At 54.5% G+C, this 19,806-nt stretch overlaps 6 protein-coding genes across 6 annotated transcripts; 3 read left to right on the forward strand and 3 right to left on the reverse strand.

The window, feature by feature from the left end:
• Positions 1–3,859: 3,859 nt before the first annotated feature.
• Positions 3,860–4,823, reverse strand: J4E78_009969 (uncharacterized protein; the record flags this gene model as incomplete). The annotated part of the gene is made up of 3 exons (XM_049370552.1): positions 3,860–4,287; positions 4,338–4,681; positions 4,819–4,823. 3 exons carry the CDS (start codon positions 4,821–4,823, stop codon positions 3,860–3,862), a joined length of 777 nt encoding a protein of 258 aa, XP_049217723.1.
• Positions 4,824–5,038: 215 nt separating this feature from the next.
• Positions 5,039–6,459, reverse strand: J4E78_009970 (uncharacterized protein; the record flags this gene model as incomplete). The annotated part of the gene is made up of 3 exons (XM_049370553.1): positions 5,039–6,169; positions 6,222–6,340; positions 6,387–6,459. 3 exons carry the CDS (start codon positions 6,457–6,459, stop codon positions 5,039–5,041), a joined length of 1,323 nt encoding a protein of 440 aa, XP_049217724.1.
• A 498-nt stretch (positions 6,460–6,957) lies between these two features.
• J4E78_009971 (uncharacterized protein) lies at positions 6,958–10,884 on the forward strand (the record flags this gene model as incomplete). Its single annotated transcript, XM_049370554.1, has 4 exons — positions 6,958–7,233; positions 7,298–8,921; positions 8,969–9,085; positions 9,131–10,884. 4 exons carry the CDS (start codon positions 6,958–6,960, stop codon positions 10,882–10,884), a joined length of 3,771 nt encoding a protein of 1,256 aa, XP_049217725.1.
• A 536-nt stretch (positions 10,885–11,420) lies between these two features.
• On the reverse strand, positions 11,421–14,323 carry J4E78_009972 (uncharacterized protein; the record flags this gene model as incomplete). Its single annotated transcript, XM_049370555.1, has 3 exons — positions 11,421–13,390; positions 13,437–14,064; positions 14,150–14,323. 3 exons carry the CDS (start codon positions 14,321–14,323, stop codon positions 11,421–11,423), a joined length of 2,772 nt encoding a protein of 923 aa, XP_049217726.1.
• A 1,376-nt stretch (positions 14,324–15,699) lies between these two features.
• On the forward strand, positions 15,700–17,873 carry J4E78_009973 (uncharacterized protein; the record flags this gene model as incomplete). The annotated part of the gene is made up of 2 exons (XM_049370556.1): positions 15,700–15,908; positions 15,962–17,873. The coding sequence occupies 2 exons, from the start codon at positions 15,700–15,702 to the stop codon at positions 17,871–17,873; spliced, it is 2,121 nt and encodes a 706-aa protein (XP_049217727.1).
• Positions 17,874–18,316: 443 nt separating this feature from the next.
• Positions 18,317–19,352, forward strand: J4E78_009974 (uncharacterized protein; the record flags this gene model as incomplete). The annotated part of the gene is made up of 2 exons (XM_049370557.1): positions 18,317–18,356; positions 18,430–19,352. 2 exons carry the CDS (start codon positions 18,317–18,319, stop codon positions 19,350–19,352), a joined length of 963 nt encoding a protein of 320 aa, XP_049217728.1.
• Between the last annotated feature and the right edge of the window lie 454 nt (positions 19,353–19,806).

The raw sequence follows: 19,806 nt of genomic DNA on the forward strand, positions 1-19,806 counted from the left end.
GGCTGCAGACAACCCACTGACTCAAAGTATCCACATTATGTCGTCGACATCGAATTTTCAGATATCTGGCTGCATATCTGTAACAAACATGCTGGATTGTTCAGTAAACATCGACAACCCAAGGAAGACAACCGCCCGCCACAGCGCACCAGGACGCAGACATCACACCAGACACCGAAATGAGAGTGACATGCATGAATCAATCCTCCACGCGGCATTTTCGTACAACGCTCAGCGGTCAAGCGTTTTTTTTTTCTTTTGGTGAAACATACCCAGCTCCGAAGTTGACCCAGTCCAGACACCCTTCGCCATCTGACACCACCATCAACAGCACGAACGGCCTGACGTCGCAGGTCTCCACACGCTCGTTCATCTCAGGAAACATTGCTTTTGTCGCAGGAATGCATGCGACGGCTCTGAACGTCAATCGCAGTGCATCCTCCTGCGAGCAATGACGGCAACGCTGTAGCCTGTACCGCAGGCAACCCGCGCTCCCTGAACGAGATCACAGAGTGGTACGTAAGACGATCCGATGGTGCGTGCTTGCGGCTGGGGCCGTGGCTGTGGAGGCGTTGGCGCCACACTCTAATTGTAGCTTTATCGTGACGCTGCTGCGCACCTTCCAAGCTACTTCAGTTCACATACAACTCTCTGTCTCGAGCGACAAAGACGCCTGACATCTGACGCCTCCAGAAGCTTCCCATTGATAGCAGCAGCAGAACACCAAAGACGGGTTGGGATTTCTCACCTCATCGCTACGCTATCCGTCCGTGCGCTGGCTAGCGTTGGCTAGCGCCTACCCGATGTATACAACTTTTTGCCCGTCGCTCTTTTGCTCTGCACCGCAAACTTCCCAGTTCAACGCACACCTAGTGTGCAAGCCGACCCTCGGTAGCTAAGAATTTGCGGTCCTTGCGCAGGTCAAGTATACCTGCACCTTATCTCTACGTCGAGATATACACCCGTTAGCCATTGCTCTTAAGTGAGCAGGGCCGACAAACCAACCTCTACTCCTCACGAATAGTTGCCTCCGGTGACTATTTCGGTCGTTTAGACGTTGTTACTATATCTAAGGTCACCTTGGTTTATAGCATTTCTTCTTCATTCTTGCGCAGGTCAAGTATACCTGCACCTCGTCAGCTCCACACTGAGACGTCGAGGATCCGTTAACCATTGCTCATCAGAGAGCACGGTTAACAAGCGACCACTACTCATCCGATTTAGTTCCCTCCAGTGACTATCTCGGGAGTTTAGGCATTGCTACTATATCTATGGTCTCCTTAGTTTATAGCATTTCTTCTTCCAGATGTCTTCAAGACAAACTACACCGCCCTTCTCTCCTCAACAATAGAGCAAGATTCCGGACTCTTCGATGATACGCGGCCGCAGCCGTGCGACACCTGAGACTTGGGTCACATATTGTGACTCTAAGCAGATTGGTAGGCAGTGCCGTATCTTCTCCACACGGTTGAGAGCACTACAGTATGTCGACTATAGTTGTTCAATCCGGGCGACGTGAGCTTCATGTCTAGTAAGAGAACCTCTGAGACAGTTGAAGCTCTACTTCCAGCGGCACGAGTCGCTCACGACTCCCGCAATACACAACCATCTCGTACGCAAACGCACTTTTGCGATCCGAGACTTTAAGGTGGGCGTGGCAGCCACATAATCGCCGTATCTACCCAATATCACATATCAAGGTCTATGTCGTCCCCAGGCAGTTATGACTTCTACCCTACATTGCATATCAAGGTCAATGTCGTAGTCAGGCAGTTGTCCACATCGTAGTTTCTCCTATCAATTCATCGATTGCCAGAGCTAGCTGACTACAAACAACAGTGAACAGTTTCCAGGATTCATCGCAACGAGCTACCATCCTGAGCTACCGCCCAACTCACCTGTCCTCTCCAAACCAACACGGCCTCGCCAACCCTCTCAAGCCCCAGGCTCAAAGTCGCTCTCCAACGGCCCCCCACAAACCCCCGTCAGACATACGACAGCTGCCTGATACGTAACACTCCCCGTACTAGTACAATACTTCCTCAGCTGCGCGCTTCCGTAATAGCAATTACCAACCGCCGCGTTCGGGGATGAGACGGTATCAATCAACACCCCATACTCTACCGAATGGTCACGATCCGCGTCATTCGTCGCCGCTCCGCAGTCACCCGCGAAACTGTCCGCAGACCTGACAATGCGCATGGTAGAGGGACAACTAGGGATATCCAGATTGTAGAAGTTGTTGTTCTCCTAGTCGTTTACTTTGCTAGTGCCGGCGGATGTGCTAGCGGAACAGAAGTAGCTGGTTCTGAAGCTGTTTTCTTGGCCTCCGATACCTGGGGGTTGAGTGTTAGATTGCTGGGGATCTGGGTAGCTGGGCTGGAAGGCTACCTGCGCTGTTCCATGTCCCGATGATGTGCAGTTGACCTGGAGTTGAGAAGGTGCCGCCGAGTTCGGAGCTGGCTTATTTTCTATGATGGAGTCGACGTAGGTGGAGGTGGTGAAGAGGCCCAAGAGGGGGATGAGAGTGAGCTGGAGAGTCTTCATGTTGGGTATGGGAAGCAAGGTCTTGAGGTTGGATGACGGTGTTGCAGGAGAGTGTTGAAAGTGCTCTTTGATGTAGACCTCTTCTCGTTTCTTGTACAATGGATGTCTACTTATATATCTCTTTCTACACATCGGCTCTTACCGTTATAATGGAGGTCATCGCGATCGATCGTCTGCCAACTCTTCATTCCAATGTCCCACATATTCCCGTGCGATGCGCGTTGGCCGTATGTCCCATTATTTCTGTCAGTAGCCATGGTCTGAAGTTGCAATAAGCACCTTGAGGCCAACGCTTATTTCCTTCGGTATAAGAAGGGTGCATTCGGCTCCACCTCCAACAACAGTACGTAGTGGTAGTGGATACGGCGTACGCCGAACGCCCGTTATGAGCCCTCATTGAGCGCTCCATCCTTGACGTCGAATATAGTCGGCCTTGCCATCGTATAAGATAACTACTCAAATAGCTTTGCCACTCAATCAAGAGACTTGAGCATAACCTTGCCCATGAGCACGTGAGTATCCCTGAGACTTATATCCAAAGAGCTCATGGCAACCTCCGAAGCGCACATGTACTTGAGATTGAGACTGAACGCCCAGACAATTACTCTGGAGAGCGGAGTTGCGAACAATGGGGCTGGTAGGCCTGATTCTACCCAGCCCTACTGATCAAGTAGAAGCCACTACACGTGAATGGGGAAGTAATGCGAAGCTAAGAGATGGACGACATGAGCTGAGTGCTTTTCGTCACTTATGGGAAGAAGTAGGCAAAGGTATGGCCGACGGTAAGTCGGTGTGCATGAAGCCTTGACTAAGACGCGGGATCTGAAAGAGTGTATATGACGAAGACTTGTTTGAAAGGTTGAAGCTAGGTTTTTAGATTTCATACGCCTATCGATGGGATTGATATTGCACAATGTGGTGGCACAGCAGACCAAATGTACATGCATGCATCCCATCGTACATGTCTAACAGGGGCCGCCCGTTCCTCCGCCATGCTCAGTTCCCATGCCCCGTCGCAGCAACACCAGACACACACTGCTCACTTCATCTTCCTAGCGGACCAGTATTGGCGGTGCCACCAGTCCTCCTTGACGACTTACCTCCCAGCATGAAGCTGCCCAGACCACGCGCACCACTGGCAAGAGGCTGCCTGGTCATGGGCGAATTTTGGTATGAGGAATGCGCATCCTGATTCAAGTATGGAGGAGGCTGGCGTGAACCACCGAGGACTGGAAGCTGACTTCTATGAGCTTGCGAGGGCGTCCCGACTGGAGCTGTATCTTCAATGTGTCAGCGCGCGATGCTCTCCACGTTAAAAGAAGAACAACTCACGACCGGTATTGTTCCTCACACCCAATCCCCGTCTCTGCAGCTGTGGATCGAACGGAGGCCCAATATGGACGCCGCCCTGCTGCTGCCGTCCACTGCTCCCAGAACTCCTACTAAAGTCTCTGTTGTGTGGTCTACCACCACCGGCCTGCTGCGACATGTTCATCTGACTGTAGTTGGCCGTTCCGGTCCGCGTGCCAGGAAGGCGGTCGATGAACCGGTCTCCACGAGCAGTCTGGATCGTGTACGCCGCCTCATCACCAGCAGCATGAGCTACCTGCGTTGCCATGACATTGCCTTTCAACTGCTGGTAGAGAGCTTGGGTCTGCGCCTGCGCTTTCGTCTTCTGTTTGTAGGCTTTCGCAAGTTCATAGTTTTTACCCTCGAGAACTTCCTGTTCGGCTTGCATGGCTACGCGACTGTTAGTATTGAAGCATTCGGAGGAAGAGGCTATGACCAACCCTGCATCTTGTCTTGCAATGCCTTGATCTGCGAATTCGCATCGTGCACGAGCTGATCCATCTGCTGACTGAGCGTATCGTACTTGCCAGTCAAGCCTTTCGCGAGGTGCTCCTGGTAGATAATCTCCTGCGACGTCTGATAGCTATGGAACGCCAAGCCGCGACTAGCACACTCCATGATGATTGTTGGACTCAGGCCGCTAAGTACCGACGTCTTGTAGTCTTCTGATGGATTGAGACCAGCCACAACCACATCGTCGGGGTTGTGCAGCGAGGAGTTGCATGCTGGACAAGTTCGATGCGCATTTGTAGACCTCGACAGCCCGGTGACATCTGCGCAATTGCTGCAAAAGACGTGACTTGTGCGATGGTCAGCGAAAAGCGTCAGAGGCAGGTGAGATGGACGAACCTGCACGTAGTAACCACGGCGCGTTCATGCAGCTGCGATCGACACTTGAGCTCATTGCAACGCAGAACGTACTCCATGGCGAGTGGCGGTTGTGAAGTGGAGGAAGTTTCGTCGGCGGATGGAAAGCACGATGTTGACGCGAAAGCACGTGGTCCGCTCACTGAGGCAAGAGCAACCCAACTCGTGTAAATTCTGTCCTAACCAGAACGTAGCATGAATGCGTGTCTTATGGATCCGCGCAACGATAATACTCAGGGTGCGTCCGTGGGGCCTGCCGCTTCAGTAATCGAGGCTATCGATCATCCTTGTCCGGCTTCCGCCGTTGCCTTGTGCTCTTCTTGCCAGCCACGGCTGTATCGTCCTCCTCTTCATCTCGACCCTTTGCGAGTTCACCATCCAACTCCCACTCCTCGGGGTCATACCAGTCCTCGCCATCGCTCATCTCTCCTACATGGCCTTCCGCTTTTGACCACTTGTATACATCCTGCCTCATGCGGTCGGCTTGTAGCAGGCCTTGATACAAGTCTGATGTTATCCGTGCGACCTCCTCCTGTTTTTGTACGTAGGCCATGAGGAGCATGCGTGTTTCCTCGGCTTCGTTGGGTGGAAGACCAAAGTCGCGGTCTGGCAACGAATCTGACGGATGTATGAAGAGAGGATGGATTGCGCCGACACCACTCGAGGGTGAATGAGGTGGGGAAGGTGTCGAGGCTGCGTGCGCCTGTGCTCGTCTGCGCGTCGTCATCCTATGCGTCTGCTGCGACGCGGTGTCAGACGCGTCTTCGGGCGTTCCTTCTCCATTCTCTTGCGCCTGCTCTGCATCTCCTGCGTGCGTTCCGTTGGTCACAGGATGTGCGCCATTGACCCTCTCTGAACTTGCGTCGCCGTTGGTCTCGGTCTGTCGACTAGTGCCATTTGGCTGGCCTGCATCCTCCATGTCTACGTCATGGGGACTTTCTATGGTCTCGCGCATTTCCGCATCGTGGAGTTGCTGTTGCTCTCCTTCGCTCGTGCGCCCATTTGCGCTGCTAGCCCATGGCTCCTGGAACGGTGCTCTGCCCATAGCAGCCAGGGCAGCTGGCGCAAACGTGGAGTCGCCCTGCAGTTTCACGAATAGAGTCTTTGCCCGCGCGTTGGTGACCTGCTCTTTTCGAGAGAGGGCTCCCGCTTCGCTCGCGAGGTCTGTGAGATGCCGCGAGGAGTATGCTACGCTCAGGGCAGGGTGGTTGGGTAGGTCGGCGGCCGAGGTGAGCGGCGCAAGAAGGCTCTCGAGCTGTATGTTGCCGTAAGGATTCTCCTCGACAGCCTCCACATCTTCCTCGTCTTCGTAATCTTCTTCGACTTCGACGACATCACCGTCCGCATCGTATCGTGGAGGGTTGCGCTGTAGGATGGACCTGTGGTAGCCGGCGTGCTCAATGCGCTGGAGGCGTCAGTCTTCAGTCGACACCCGAGTCGCACAAGCCAAGACGCACCTTCTTGTAGGGTCGCGGGTCAGAAAGGAAGTCTGGGTCGCTGGCGCGCGCATAATGGACCTTGCGCCTCAAATCCTGCTTGTTGCTGTTTAAGGGTGTTTCGGAGTCTTCTGTGTCGGCTGCGCAGTGTTAGCTAGGCCTGTGTCGAGGTAGGAATGAACCTACAGTCGTCTTTTCGCAGCATCTTCCTCTTCATGCTGAAGATGGTATCCATAATCTGCTGCTGTTGGCCCGCCATGGCGTCAGAGCCTCTGGCCAGCGCGAGCGTAAGGTGGTGAAGATGCGGGAGTATCGATACGAGTGCGTTCAGCTAGTACAACGACTGGTTGCGCTGTCAAAGGTATTTGGAGGTGTGGATACGCGTAGCGGCGAAGCTGGATTGCAAAAGTATAGCTGTAGAGTGTCGGAGAGAAAGTGTGGAGGGATCGGGCGGCATAGAGAACGTGCATGGCAAGGGTTCAGCTAGCTTCCCGCGCCCATGTGTCGACCCGCGACCATCGATGACGAAGCCGCGAACAATCTGTACACTCTCTCCATGCTGCCACAAACACGCTTGATATCGCCAATTCGATACAGCACCTAGGAACCCCACGTCTGGCTTTGCGATTCTCGTGCGACGAGCAAATCCCACTCCGCAGCACTTCCGCTCTCCCCCAACTCCGAAAAGCAGCATCACGCCGACACCACGCTTGTGAGATACAAGCTGGAAACCACGCGACTCGGGCATGGAGTTATAATGGAGGCATACCCCTCAGACTTCACTGCGCACAACCTACCGTTTATTGTCCTTTCAGGCCTAGCGACCAGCAAAGAGGTCGATCCCCCTCCATCGGTCCAGCATGTGCTTCCGGGGCGCGCTGTCACAACCATCAGCTCAGATCTACCGCCAGCAGAAGGTGACCGGGCAAATGAACTACTCCAAGAGTTCCTGAGTGCAGATGGCACGAACGCGCCGTGGAATGGGCGTGACTTTAGTCGCCGAGGCATCGCGCATGGCTTCAGAATACGGAATGTAGGAAGGGTACATGCGCCTGCGATTATGCCACGGGAAGGAGCCATGGGCTGATGTTTGCTAGAACTTCCAACTGCCCCCGAAAAAGGCAGATGCGCCCTCAAACTCCGAGACAACCCCTCCAGGCAGTCCCACCATCGCAGCCGCAACATCCTGGGTCCTGCATTCGCCCATATCTCCCCTCTCTCCAGCGTCGCCCTCCTTCCCCGACGGCGTCATCGCTCCTGCCTGGGTCGCCAAGCACCAGCACTACGTTCCTTCCGTATTCGTCTCCTTCTTCAACTTCACCACAGACCCCATTACGAACAGCTTGCACGATAATCAGCTGAAGACGGACATCAACAAGATCAAGAGCCAGATACAAAAGTCAGACTACCGAACAAGATACGTTGTGGTGTTGCTGAGTGACAAGACTATAATCGAGGCACCAGACATCGAAGAGCGACTGGCGACGATACGGCGGGCTACAGGCTTGGATCCAAAGAATTCACTCTTCTTTCTTCCTCCAAGGACATCAAAGGTCGAGCTGCAGGCATTCGTCACTTCTATCCTGGCCATATTACAACCTATCTGTGTCGAGTATTACCGCGACCTCACGAAACATGCGCGGAGGAAGAAAGGACGAGGCACAATCCCTCCTCCGACAGCTCCACCAACGCGTGGCACCTCCCAAACGCTGTCGTATCCTGGGTGGGGTGTTCGCTATGACTTCAAGCTGGGCATTCTCGCCGAGTTTCGCCAGGAGATGGACGCTGCACAGCGACACTACGGGGCTGCTTTGGAGGCATTGTTTGGTGCCGAGGGCCTGTTTGAAACAACGGCAAGCTGGTCTCCAAGATGGGACGAGATGCGATTGCTAGCAGATATCATCGCACTACGGCACATTCGATGTCAACTATGGAACAATTTCCCTACTTCCGCGGTCCAGTCTTGGTTACGATACAAGTGGAGATTACAAGACGTGCTCGATCGCCGGGGCAAGGGTACTAACAACTATGGTTGGCAGGCTTGGGAATCCACATGGGCCCAAGTGATGGCTGAGACGGTACGACGAACAGAATTGCCAGTCTTCAAGATACGAGATCCTGTCCCGGACACAGATCCCTTGCCAGACATTCCGAACTCGCTATACTCTCAGCCCGAGAAACAGTTTCCGGTAGGAGAAAGACTACCACCATGGGAACTGCTACATCATGCCGGATATTGGCACAAGATTGCCAGTGACCACGCAAAGAGGCGCTATATCCTTGCCAGAGAGATGCCGGAGGAAGACCGAACACCACCGGGCATGTCTCCTGCCGCCAAGGTCTCGGCTCGGAATCAGATATACGATCACTACCTCGTTCCGCAACCCCACGAAGAGTATCCTGTACCTGGTATCGGCAACGGATTCGAGCATTGGAAAGATATCTCATCCAAGCTTAATGTCGCGATAGCTGAGTTTAGAGCTCGGGGACAACACCGGAAAGTAGATCAGTTACAACTTGAGGTGGCTCGAACATTGCTACATGTGAAAAGATTTGACGATGCCTTCAAAGTACTGCGATCACTCTGGGAGACGATGGCCTGGCGGAAAGAAGGATGGTGGAGCTTAGCTTCGGAGGTAGTATGGACTCTGCATGAGTGCGCACTGCGAGTACAGAGCCGAGAATCATATGTTGCAACGGAGTGGGAGCTGTATAGTCAAAGTCAGTGTTATTCGTCTTTCACACGAAGCGTCACTAACAGCCACCAGCGATCCCTGGCAAGACAAAATACAAGTACGACTTGATGACATGTTTGGACGTCTTTTCGGATGCGACTGCCGAGAAGGTGAGCGTGAGTCTAAATGCTAAAGACCACATATCCTGCTGTAAGTATAGAAGTCTTATGCAATGGCCCAATGCTGACATTACAGTATCGACATCATTCGCATTTGCTGAAGCCGAAGGTAATGTTGGCGAACCCCTTCATGCACAACTCGCCGTCAGCTCCAATGCTCGACCAGGCTCCGCCCCGATCACGTTGTCTTTTCTCCAGTACCAGTTCAATGGTGGTTTGGCTGAAGTCCGCTTGAATCACAATGCCGACGAACCCTCCGGAAGTACCTCAGTCATGTACACCTGCACGTTAGAAGAGACGCACTCCGCTACCGGAAAGCCACGCTGGGCCGGAAAAGCTGATCTGACGCTCCACCCGGGGCAGACTAAAGTGTACAGTCTCCCACTCATTCTGCGCGAGTCTGGGGATGTCGATGTCGTCGCGTGCGTCTTCGGCGTCAGCACGGAAAAGTTTGATCTCGTTTGCTCAGACACAGACCCAGAGACTCCAACTCATCCTGTTTGGTGGATCAAGTCAGATACCAAGATCAAATCAAGATCATTGAAGCATGGATCTGGTATGTCGGTGCATATACTACCCAAACCGCCAAAGATGGAAATCAACCTACCGGACGTTCGCAACCAGTACTACACGGATGAGTCCGTTACGCTAGCGATAGAGATTCTGAACCAAGAAGAAGAGGACACTGAAGCTGTTCTTGAGGTGCGATTACTGGGTCGCTCCAAAGACACGCTGAGCTACACCTGGGTCGAGCGTCCGGCAGAGTCACCGATGAAGGAAGTCCCGCCAGCGCTCGATGGGTCAACAGATGTAGACCTCCCAGGCCATGTAGTAGGGAAGCTGGCCCAAGGTGCCAGGACAACAGAGAGAATCCGCTTCACTGCACCCGCAGATCCAGCAGACTACGCCTTGGAAGTCAAGGTACTATACCACCTCCTCAGCGACCGCGACATACCCATTTCCAAGATCATGGTCGCAGATCTCGTCTTCAACGCACCCTTCGAAGCGAGCTACGACCTCATGGCACGCGTGCACCCCGACCCATGGCCCAGCTATTTCGAGCTCCAAGAGGCCGAAAGCAACGTCAACCCCGAATCGCCCGATGCATTCGGCATAGCACAGAAATGGGGACTACGCGCCAAAGTCGCCTCCTTCGCCGACGAGCAGCTCATCGTCAGCGACCTAGCCGTCCAAGTCCACAGCATCCACGGCGGCGCAACATGCGACGTCACGAAAGAATTCACCATTGCAGAAACGCCCATGGAACCCCAGGTTCTCAGCGAATGGGGCTTCAGCCTGGATATCCGGAAGAACAACCTGGAAGAACGTCGCTCCACCGCCCTCGACACCACTCTAAACATAACATGGAAGCGCACATCCGACCCCACGGCTTCCCCAGTAACATCCTCCCTCCCCATCCCCCGCATCCAAATCCCCTCCTCAGAACCCCGCGTCCTCGCCTCCCACCACCTCTCTTCCACCACCCCCTCACTCATCCACCTCGACTACGTCCTTGAGAACCCCACCATGCACTTCCTCACTTTCGAGCTCGCCATGGAAGCCAGTGAGGATTTCGGTTTCAGCGGACCTAAACTACGGACGTTGCATCTGCTGCCTATGAGTCGGCAGACGGTCAGGTATAATTTGCTGTCGAATGTGGAAGGGGATTGGATTATGCCGAATCTGAAGGTTACGGATCGGTACTTTAATAAGACGTTGAAGGTGCAGGGGACGGAGGGGATGAGGGTGGATAAGAAGGGGGTGGGGGTTTGGGTGCCTGGTGATGTTGGAGAGGCGGAGCAAGAAGTGGGGGAAGGGAAGGTAGAGTAGGGGATGGAAGTAAGTCGGTTGAGAGCTTAGCGGTCTTGATGAGTGATGCAGTAGATGAGCTTGCGCCCGTAGAATTGTGCTTTCGATACACGAATGATGATAGCCAAACGCTAGATGCGACATGCACATGGACAACCTCACAATGGTAAAGCTGCCTCAGCAGCCATGTGTTGCTAGCAGCTGCACCCAATTCACGACAAAGGGTCCAGAGCGGACTCACGCCGCAAAGATAGTCAGAAAGCCAATCAACATTTATAAAGCGAGATCCAATACCATCCCGTCTCGTCCGCTACCAACCGCTCTCACCCCCCTACCGAAGAATACCAGAAGAATAAACATATGAGATTCGTGGGTGTTGTAACCCGTAAAACGGTGCTTTCGGCAAAAACCCCTCCACACACTAAAAGAATTACAATTGCACATAACAAAGCCTCTCGTAGAAGTGAACCATGCTTACCAATGCCCGCGAAATAATCAAAAGAGAAAAACGCCTAAACCCCTTCTTCTTCTCATCTGTATACTCGAACTATCATCAATCAAAGTCTTAGCTCTGATAGAATCGTCTGAGCCATATTCTTGTACTGCCATGTACCCCCATCCACTTTCTTAAACTGGATTCCGTGCAGCGTCAACAGCGGGACCTTGACGATCAAAATCTCAAACACCAGACTCATGCTAGAGCCCATGTCGCTCTGCACCTGCGTCGATGTTTCGCCCGCCGCTAATGCGCGTCGTGGTCGTCGCTCGTCCCGTTCTTCGCTGCCGTCAGACTCGTCGGTATTCGTGTAGCTTTGGTCCGCAGGCGATGGCCGTGATCGCGATTTCGGTGTCCCGGGTGCTCGGTGGTTGTCTCGGAACTCGTCGCGATCTCTGTCGCCACCCATGAAGCCGCCGAAGCTGATCTTTCTCTTGTGTCCTCCGCTCGGTGGGGACGCTGGCGAGTCCATGGGTTTGTTCATGTCGATGCTAGGTGCATGTCGACATCGGAAGCCACCTTTGACTTCGGTCCACTCAACACCCAGCTGGTCGAGCACCCTTATTAGATCATCCTGAATGATGGGAAGGGGCTTGGTGCTTGTCGTTGAGACGCTGAAAAGACCTTTGAGGAACACAGGCTTCACAGCATCTGGACTCCGACTAGCTTCTCCTTGCGCTTCTGCAAGCTCTGCATCTGTCTCTTCGGGTACGTTGGCTTCCTTTGCTGCCTCCCTCTTCATCCTCCTCGCTTGAATGCTTTCTCTTCGCGCATGGCCCAGCGATTTCGCTCGGGAAGCTTGCATGGGCCGCGGGCTCGAAGTGAGATCGTCGGAAGCAGCATCGGTGTTTGGCCGAACTTTGTTCGCGCTCAGCTCGGATCTATCTGTTCTGTCTGATCCACTCGTGGGCGGAGGGTTTCCAGGGTCTTCCGAAGATCGACCGCGTCGACTGAGTCGTCTCCGGAGATCAGCCGAGTTGACGCTGGTGGAGCGACCGAGTGCCTTTAGTTTCCGCGCAGCGCTGTTACCAGTCCCGGGAGGTGAGAGTAGCTCGGGTTGATTGTTGGCGCTGTCTGGGAGATACGAGGCAGAACCTCCTTCGCGACCGCGCGGTCTTCGAATGCTGAAGCTCTTTCTCGGCACGGTGGCTGGCGCTGGGGTCGGTGCGGGTTCGGCGGGACTGGAAATTGCGACTGCTGGAGTTGGCGGAGGCAAGGGCTCAACGGTCCGGTCCTTCTCATGACTCCTGTACTTTCTGGTACTGAAGCGGCGCAACAGACCTACGGCAGCACCCTCTTTCTTCGGTTGCTCAACCTGAGGCGGCAACACCGGGGGCGGGTTATTTAGGTCGACTCGTTTCAGACCTTCGGTGATGTCATCTTCACCGTGGGTCCTTGCCCTTGGTCGCGACCTTCCACCTGTGGGCTTTTCGCCAGCCATCTCGTAGGCAGCTGAGTTGGTGTATGCCGCTGGCGGTGGCGGAAGATCTGGCATTTTCAAGGGTTTTTCGTCCGGCTCCTGGGGCATGGCAACAGGACCTGGGTTGGCTTCCTGCCGTTCACGATCTCTCTTCTCCTTGACCAGGAAGTAGACTGAGAGGAGAGGACTGTATGCGTTGACTGGATCCATTCCCCGCTGAATGTCCTCGGATGACGACGCAGTCAGCTGCTCTCGACTTCCGATTGAAGTGCGTCTTTTGTAAAAGTCGAATATGCCCTTCTTCTTCTCCGCTTCTGGTGTCTGTGCAGTCGCCTTGCGGGCGGCTGTTCGCACAGCGCGTTGATATTCCTCTGACTGAATCACGTTGGTCAGTTGCGTGGTGATGTACTCCGTTGTACCGAAGTCGAATCCCTGCATCTTCTCAATGATCTCGCTGTCCAGAGGTAGTTGCACGGGTTCTCTGTGGGGCAGGTAGTTTTCGGGAGGGCTGTTGAATCCCTTGGTAAGCCAGGGATGGCTCATGATCTCCGAGAGGGTCAGTCGCTGGGTGGGGTCAGTTTGCAGCATTCGGTGGATGAGGTTGCGGCATTCTGGTGAGGTTAGCTAGGTATGGAATTCTGAATTGGTGTAACATACCCGCGGACAGCCATGGGGGATAGTCAACATGGCCCTTCTTAATCTTGGCATGGAGCTGTGGCATGCTCTGGTCATCGAATGGCACCTTGCCGCACACCAAGACGTACAGCACAATGCCAAAACTCCAGACGTCGACCTCCGGGCCAGTGTATTGTTTGGCCTGGAGGAGTTCGGGGGCGGCAAAGTACAGACTTCCACAGAATGTCTTGAGCTGGTTCCTAGGCGAGAACAAGTTACTCAGTCCAAAGTCAATAATCTTGATGTCGCCCATCTTGCTGATAAGGATATTCTCAATCTTGAGATCCCGGTGGACAATGCTGTTCCTGTGGCAGTAGTCCAGGGCGCTGGCAATCTGTCGAGCGAACTTGCGCGCCTGCTTTTCCTTGAGGCGGCCATGGGAGATGATGTAGTCGAGCATCTGTCCACCATTGACGAACTCGAACATCATGTACCAGTGGAAGTTTGTGCGCACGACATCCTTCATGCCGCATATGTAGGGATGGTTCAGCAGACTGACAATGGCAGCCTCTCTGGCGGTTCGGACTTCTTTGGAGTGGTCGGCTCGTTCGCGGTCGGCGGCGCTCTGGTGCTGGTCTTGGGATTGTCGCGGGACGATCTTGACGGCGGCCTGTTGTGATTAGTACGTGTTTGAGTGTTCCTCTATCTCAGCTGGATGCGCCATCATGCCCCACGTAAACAACCAGAGTACACACCTGCTCCCCGGTCTCGGCATTCTTGGCCAGCTTGACCTTTCCCATGCTGCCGGCGCCAATGGTCTTTCCGAGGGCCCATGTTCCGGTGCTGGGTGCGGTGATGGTGGTCCTGCGCTTGTTGACGGGCTGAGGCTGGCCCGGCCTGGCTTCGGCAGCTACGCCATTGACGGGCATTGCGGAAGTCGTCGACGCGTCAGACGCATACCGCGTGTGGCTCCGGCGGGTGGCTTCGGTGCGGCCTGGGTCTTCGCTGCGTCGTGAGGGCTGCGGTGAAGGCTGCTCGTGGGCGACGTTGCTCTGCTCGTAGTCTCGGCGGGCGACGTTGGGGAGGCCGCCTGGCTGATGGCGGCTTGCGGGGGGCGCGCGGCTGGCGGTGGGCTGGCTCTGGCTCTGGGAGCGATGGGGGCGGTCGATGGATCTGCGCGACGAAGAAGAGGTGCGCACGACGGCGGGCGATGATGGGGCGGCGGCCGACATGGTGAATGCGCTGCCTCTACCACGGTTACGCGCAACGCAGGGAGCAGATGCGGGCCTCGATTAGCACAGACGCACTGGGCGTGGAGCGAGCGCAGAGCCGCAAGCAGCAAGGCTATCGTGACAATGTGGAGAGATTACTTTGTTGTCCTCGGTGGGTACTGCGGCGTAAGGGTACAAGAGGTTAGGGGCCGGTAGATGGCAGTCGCCAAACTTGGCACCGGCGTGTTGGTAGGCTGGTCTAGATAGGCGTCTGCTGGGACGGATGCAGAACACGGGTTACAGCAGAGAGATGCAGCATCGACGTCGAGAGAAGCATGTACTGCGCCCGCCCGAGTGCATGTGCTGTGTTGTTATGGCTATTTCTGGGCGGAGGTCAAACACGATAGCTCTCTCGCTCCACGCCTAGCTCGTCGCCCAACGCCAGGCCGCTGTCGTGGGGTAGGTTTTCCTTCGGGACAATGCGTCCACCCTGTTTCTGCGGTCCTCCTTGTCTTAGTTGATACCTGTCAAAGAAATACCTCAGGAGGCACGCTTTTCTCGTCGTCGCTGCCTCAATCTCACAAGATTGCGCTCCAGCTGCTCTATCCATTGATCAGGGTCTCAACGAGCTTAGCCGGACACCAGCCTTGCTTGCTCATTAGGCCGCTCGACCCAGGCGCGGCACTACATCATCGGGCCCACCCTGCCTACTAACTCCTTTGTCTTAGTCCAACGGCAGTCCACTGGGCAGTCACTTGAGCTGTGCTGTGAATTCTACTGCCACATGAAACTCGTACCCGTAGACAACTGTGCACTTTATTGTCCCCGCGCGGCTTGTTGAGTTGGCTACCGGACGTGGTCTGACTTCGCTTGGTCGCTGGGTAAGCGTCCCTCAACCAATAGCATCGCGGCTGATTAGTCACCCATCGGCCGCTTACTCGTGATCCGCTTCAACTTTACCTCGCTTGGCTGGTGACTGCTTGACTGCTTGACGAACCCGGTCTACGGATTGCGTTAACCAAATCTGGCTCAAGGAATCTGGTCCCGGAACATCTCCCACGTCCTGCGCAACTCCACTCCCGGTACCTATCGCAATGGCATACAAGCGGCCACGCGCGCCTTCTCCGACCGGCGCTCAAAAGCGCACTCGCGGCGGACCGACAACCTACATATCTCTAGGTACCGGGCTTCCCGAAGAAGAGGCCGACGATGGCGCTTTTGTGCCCGTGTGGAAGCAGACTGTGACGGACGAGCGAGGTCGCCGGAGACTCCACGGCGCATTCACTGGAGGTTTCAGTGCAGGGTAAGTTTCCGAGCCATACCTTGACGAACGCAAGACTTCTTGACTATGCTAAGATACTTTAATACAGTTGGATCTAAAGAAGGATGGACCCCGAAGACTTTCGTTTCCTCGCGCGCAGACCGCAAAAAAGACCAGCCCAATGGCCCGACCCAGCGAGCCGAAGATTTCATGGACGAGGAGGATCTGGCAGCAGCAGCCGAGTCGCGCCAACTGGAGACTGCGCAGAACTTCGCCGGCATAGGCGAAGCTGGACGAGCGAACGACGATGGACTATTCGGCCTGTTTGTGACCCAGGAGGAGACAATGGGCGTCAAGATTGCGCAGAAGATGGGCTGGCGACGAGATCAGGGCATTGGTCGCAAGGTACGCCGGAATGCTGACCTGGAAGATGGCGCATCCGGACCCAAGGACGATGCAGCACATATGTTTGCGCCTCAAGACGCTCGAATCATGACTTTACCACGAGAAGAGGTTCGTCGCAAAGGTCTGGGATACACGTCGGAAGCTCGCTTGGATGCTGTGGAAGAAGAGGCTGCGGATCGTCCATCCAAGTTCGACCTGCATTATCTTGAAGGTCCGAAGAAAGCATCAACTGTGAAGAAGCCTGCGCCGAAGAAGTCTTCCTTTGGCGTTGGCGTGCTCAACGATACCGGCTCGGACGACGAGGACCCGTACGAATTGGGTCCGAAGATTACGTTCAACAAGACCATAGGCAAGGAAAAGAAAGGGAAGAAGCCCAGTAAATTCGCCAAGCCAGGAGCAGGAGAGAAGCATGTCTTTGTCTCGAAGAAGAGTTCGTCCAAAGCCTTGGTCTCGCTGAGCAGGCCATCTATAGATGGGAGATCTCCGTTGAGTGGCTTCACATTCGCGGCCGGTCTCACCGAACTCACCAGCAAGCCTAAATATCCTCCACCGAAGATACCCCCAGGTTGGAAAACTTCCAAAAGTGCCGCTCCGACTTCAGAATCGAAAGACTACCAGTCTGTAGCAGACGCGGCGAAAGCATCAACGTTGGATGCTAAAGGGCGTTCGGCACTCTTGGGGGAGAAAGCTTTGCCCGGAAAGTCCATCTTCGACTTCATACCCAAGGACGCCCGAGACCGGTTGGCTGCATTATCTGGTAAAGCCGATCTGCCCCAGGGCCTGGGAGAAGCTGCTCCTGAAGGACATTTGCCCGCAAGCAAAGCCCAACCAAAAGATCTGTGGAGTCTCGTGCCTGTTCTTGATAAGAGCGTGGCCGCTGCAGCACTTGCCAAGGGTGCGACAGGCTGGATGCCTTATGCTGAGGACATGCAGAAGCGTGCGCGTTATGTCGGCTTCCTAGAGTTGAAAGCAGGACTGAAAGAGGACCTGCCAGAACGAAGGGAGGGCGTATCAGTCTCAGACTGGATCAAAGAGCTACAGGAGTTTGCACATGCTGCAGAAGTCTTCAAACCCACAACTGGCATTATGGCCTCCCGATTCACATCCGCGTCATCCTCAACCTTGAACGGAAACGATGGTGGAGCAGCGAATGCGAACCTTCTACGACAGCCAGCCGCAAAGCCAGAAGATCCCGCAGAGCAGGCGGCGAAGCTAGCCATGTACGGTCCCATGACTCGAAGTAGTTTCCCCTTCTACCCATCGCGACTCCTTTGCAAGCGCTTCAACGTCAAGCCCCCACCAGACATGCCGCCTGAGTTTGATGCTGGTGAAAGCCACTTCAAATCGCAGACGGAAGAAGCAGTGTCCAAGTCGGCTATGGAGAAGCTGCAACACGAGTTTTTGACTAATGGTCCTGCTCTCCAGCGGCCGGCTTGGATGGGTCAGGCATCGGAAGCTGCTGTCCCGGTTGCAGCTATGGCTACAGAACAGAGTGGGCATGCAGCTGTGGACGTGGAGAAGAATGAGGCGCTTTCGACTGAACGGGCTTCTGAGGATGTTTTCAAGGCTATCTTCGGAGACGACGACGACGATGAGGACTGATGGAGGACCGAGTACGTGATTGATAGGCTTCTGGAGTCATGTCTGGGATGTATGGAGCGATGTATGATAGGGTTGAGAAGGTGCTACTTCGTAATATTGATTGAGCTTAAGATCAAGATAATGCGACATGATGAATGCGCTTCGGCCAGTTGTTCTAATTTGGACAACGGACTTTCGAATCACGATGCTAATACTGTCTACGGAGTTCATGAGTTCATCAGACGTATCGTGTTCATAGACGCGGTACCAGACGCAAGCGAAAATATCACCGACTCGCCGAGGCTCGGAACATGTCGTCATGACACTTTTTCGCGTGAGACGGACAGACACGTTGTTACTCTCTCACCCTAGTATTTGCGGCCAGTCTTCCAGGGCTGTTACCATGATGCGTATTGCAGCTTCAGATCTCTTAAAATAGGAATTGAATACTTGACGCCTCGGCAATGTCAGATGGCGCCCGCGGAAAGCGCTCGTCGTCCTACTGTAAGTGGAAAGAGCGAGGAGCATAATTGCTATTGCGACAGCTAGCGGATTGTAGTTACTAACAACCGCGCAGTCCACTTCTTCGCCGGCCTAAACTCAGGCATCCTGTCTGCCGTCCTTCTCCAACCCGCCGACCTCCTCAAAACCCGCGTCCAACAATCCCGCTCGAGCACACTCCTCGGTACCATCCAGTCGATAGCCAGCGGACCGAACCCGATACGTCAGTTCTGGAGGGGCACATTACCAAGTACCCTGCGCACAGGGTTTGGCTCTGCCATATACTTCTCAAGTCTCAACGCGTTACGACATAGAGCGAGTCTGGTCGCGGCGGGCAGCAGCGATGCAGCAGTCAAAGGCGCGGAGCACTCGAGCTCTCTACCCAAACTGAGCAACACTGCAAACCTGGCAACGGGAGCCTTTGCGCGGACATGGGCGGGCTTCATTATGATGCCGATAACCGTGCTGAAGGTGCGATATGAGAGTAGTTTGTACTCGTACAATTCGCTCTTCACCGCATCTCGAGACATCTTCCGAACAGAAGGACTCAAGGGCTTCTTCGCTGGTTTCGGCGCAACAGCCGTTCGCGATGCACCCTACGCGGGTCTCTACGTCCTCTTCTACGAGCAATCGAAACGGAAACTTTCTAGTCTCGCAACTAAGATTGAAGAGACGTCCGGCACTGCCACCAAGCTGTCTACCAGCACATCCGCGGGAATAAACTTCATCTCGGGTGTTGCTGCAGCGGGGCTGGGGACGACTATTACGAACCCCTTCGATGCTATCAAGACGCGTATACAGCTTATGCCTCATAAGTACGGCAATATGGTACAGGCGAGCAAGAAGATGCTTGCGGAGGAAGGCATGCGCAGCATGTTTGATGGACTTGGTATTAGGATCGCGAGGAAGGCAATGAGCAGTGCGCTTGCCTGGACAGTCTACGAAGAGCTGATTCGACGAGCGGAGAGCTTGAAGGAAGTTGTCGAGGAGAAGATATGATTACGATCTGTACGATACTTGCATAGCCGGCGTTCGCTGGCGCCGACACTCAGCTAGACACCTCTTTGCTCACATGCACATTGTCGTGTTGAAATGGAATCAAGGATGTGCATCTTAACGTCTCTCACGGAATACCTATCTCGTCAAAGTTCACACCATCTAATGAAGACCGAAAGTCTGGAATTTCGGACCGACCCTGACTGGAAAGGTGCGGCTGAAGAGCTGTGGCTATCGAAGACGATCTTGGGGCTGCTCTAGCCGAAAACGCGGCCCCGGGTACATGAAGGCTTACTCCGATCAGCTTGTTGGTCACGATACCTCGGCGGGTCGCACGCGAGCGGAGCTGTTTCATGAGGCGCTGAGAATGGAGAACATGTGTCCTGGAGCGCGCGTCAAAGGAACGTCAACGAAGTGGGTGTACCCACGAAGTTGACACTTGAAGATTGATCGGGTT

The sequence above is a fragment of the Alternaria triticimaculans genome (genome assembly GCF_023758025.1).
Source record: "Alternaria triticimaculans strain BMP 0046 chromosome Unknown scaffold_25, whole genome shotgun sequence".
Taxonomy (NCBI): Eukaryota; Fungi; Ascomycota; class Dothideomycetes; order Pleosporales; family Pleosporaceae; genus Alternaria; species Alternaria triticimaculans.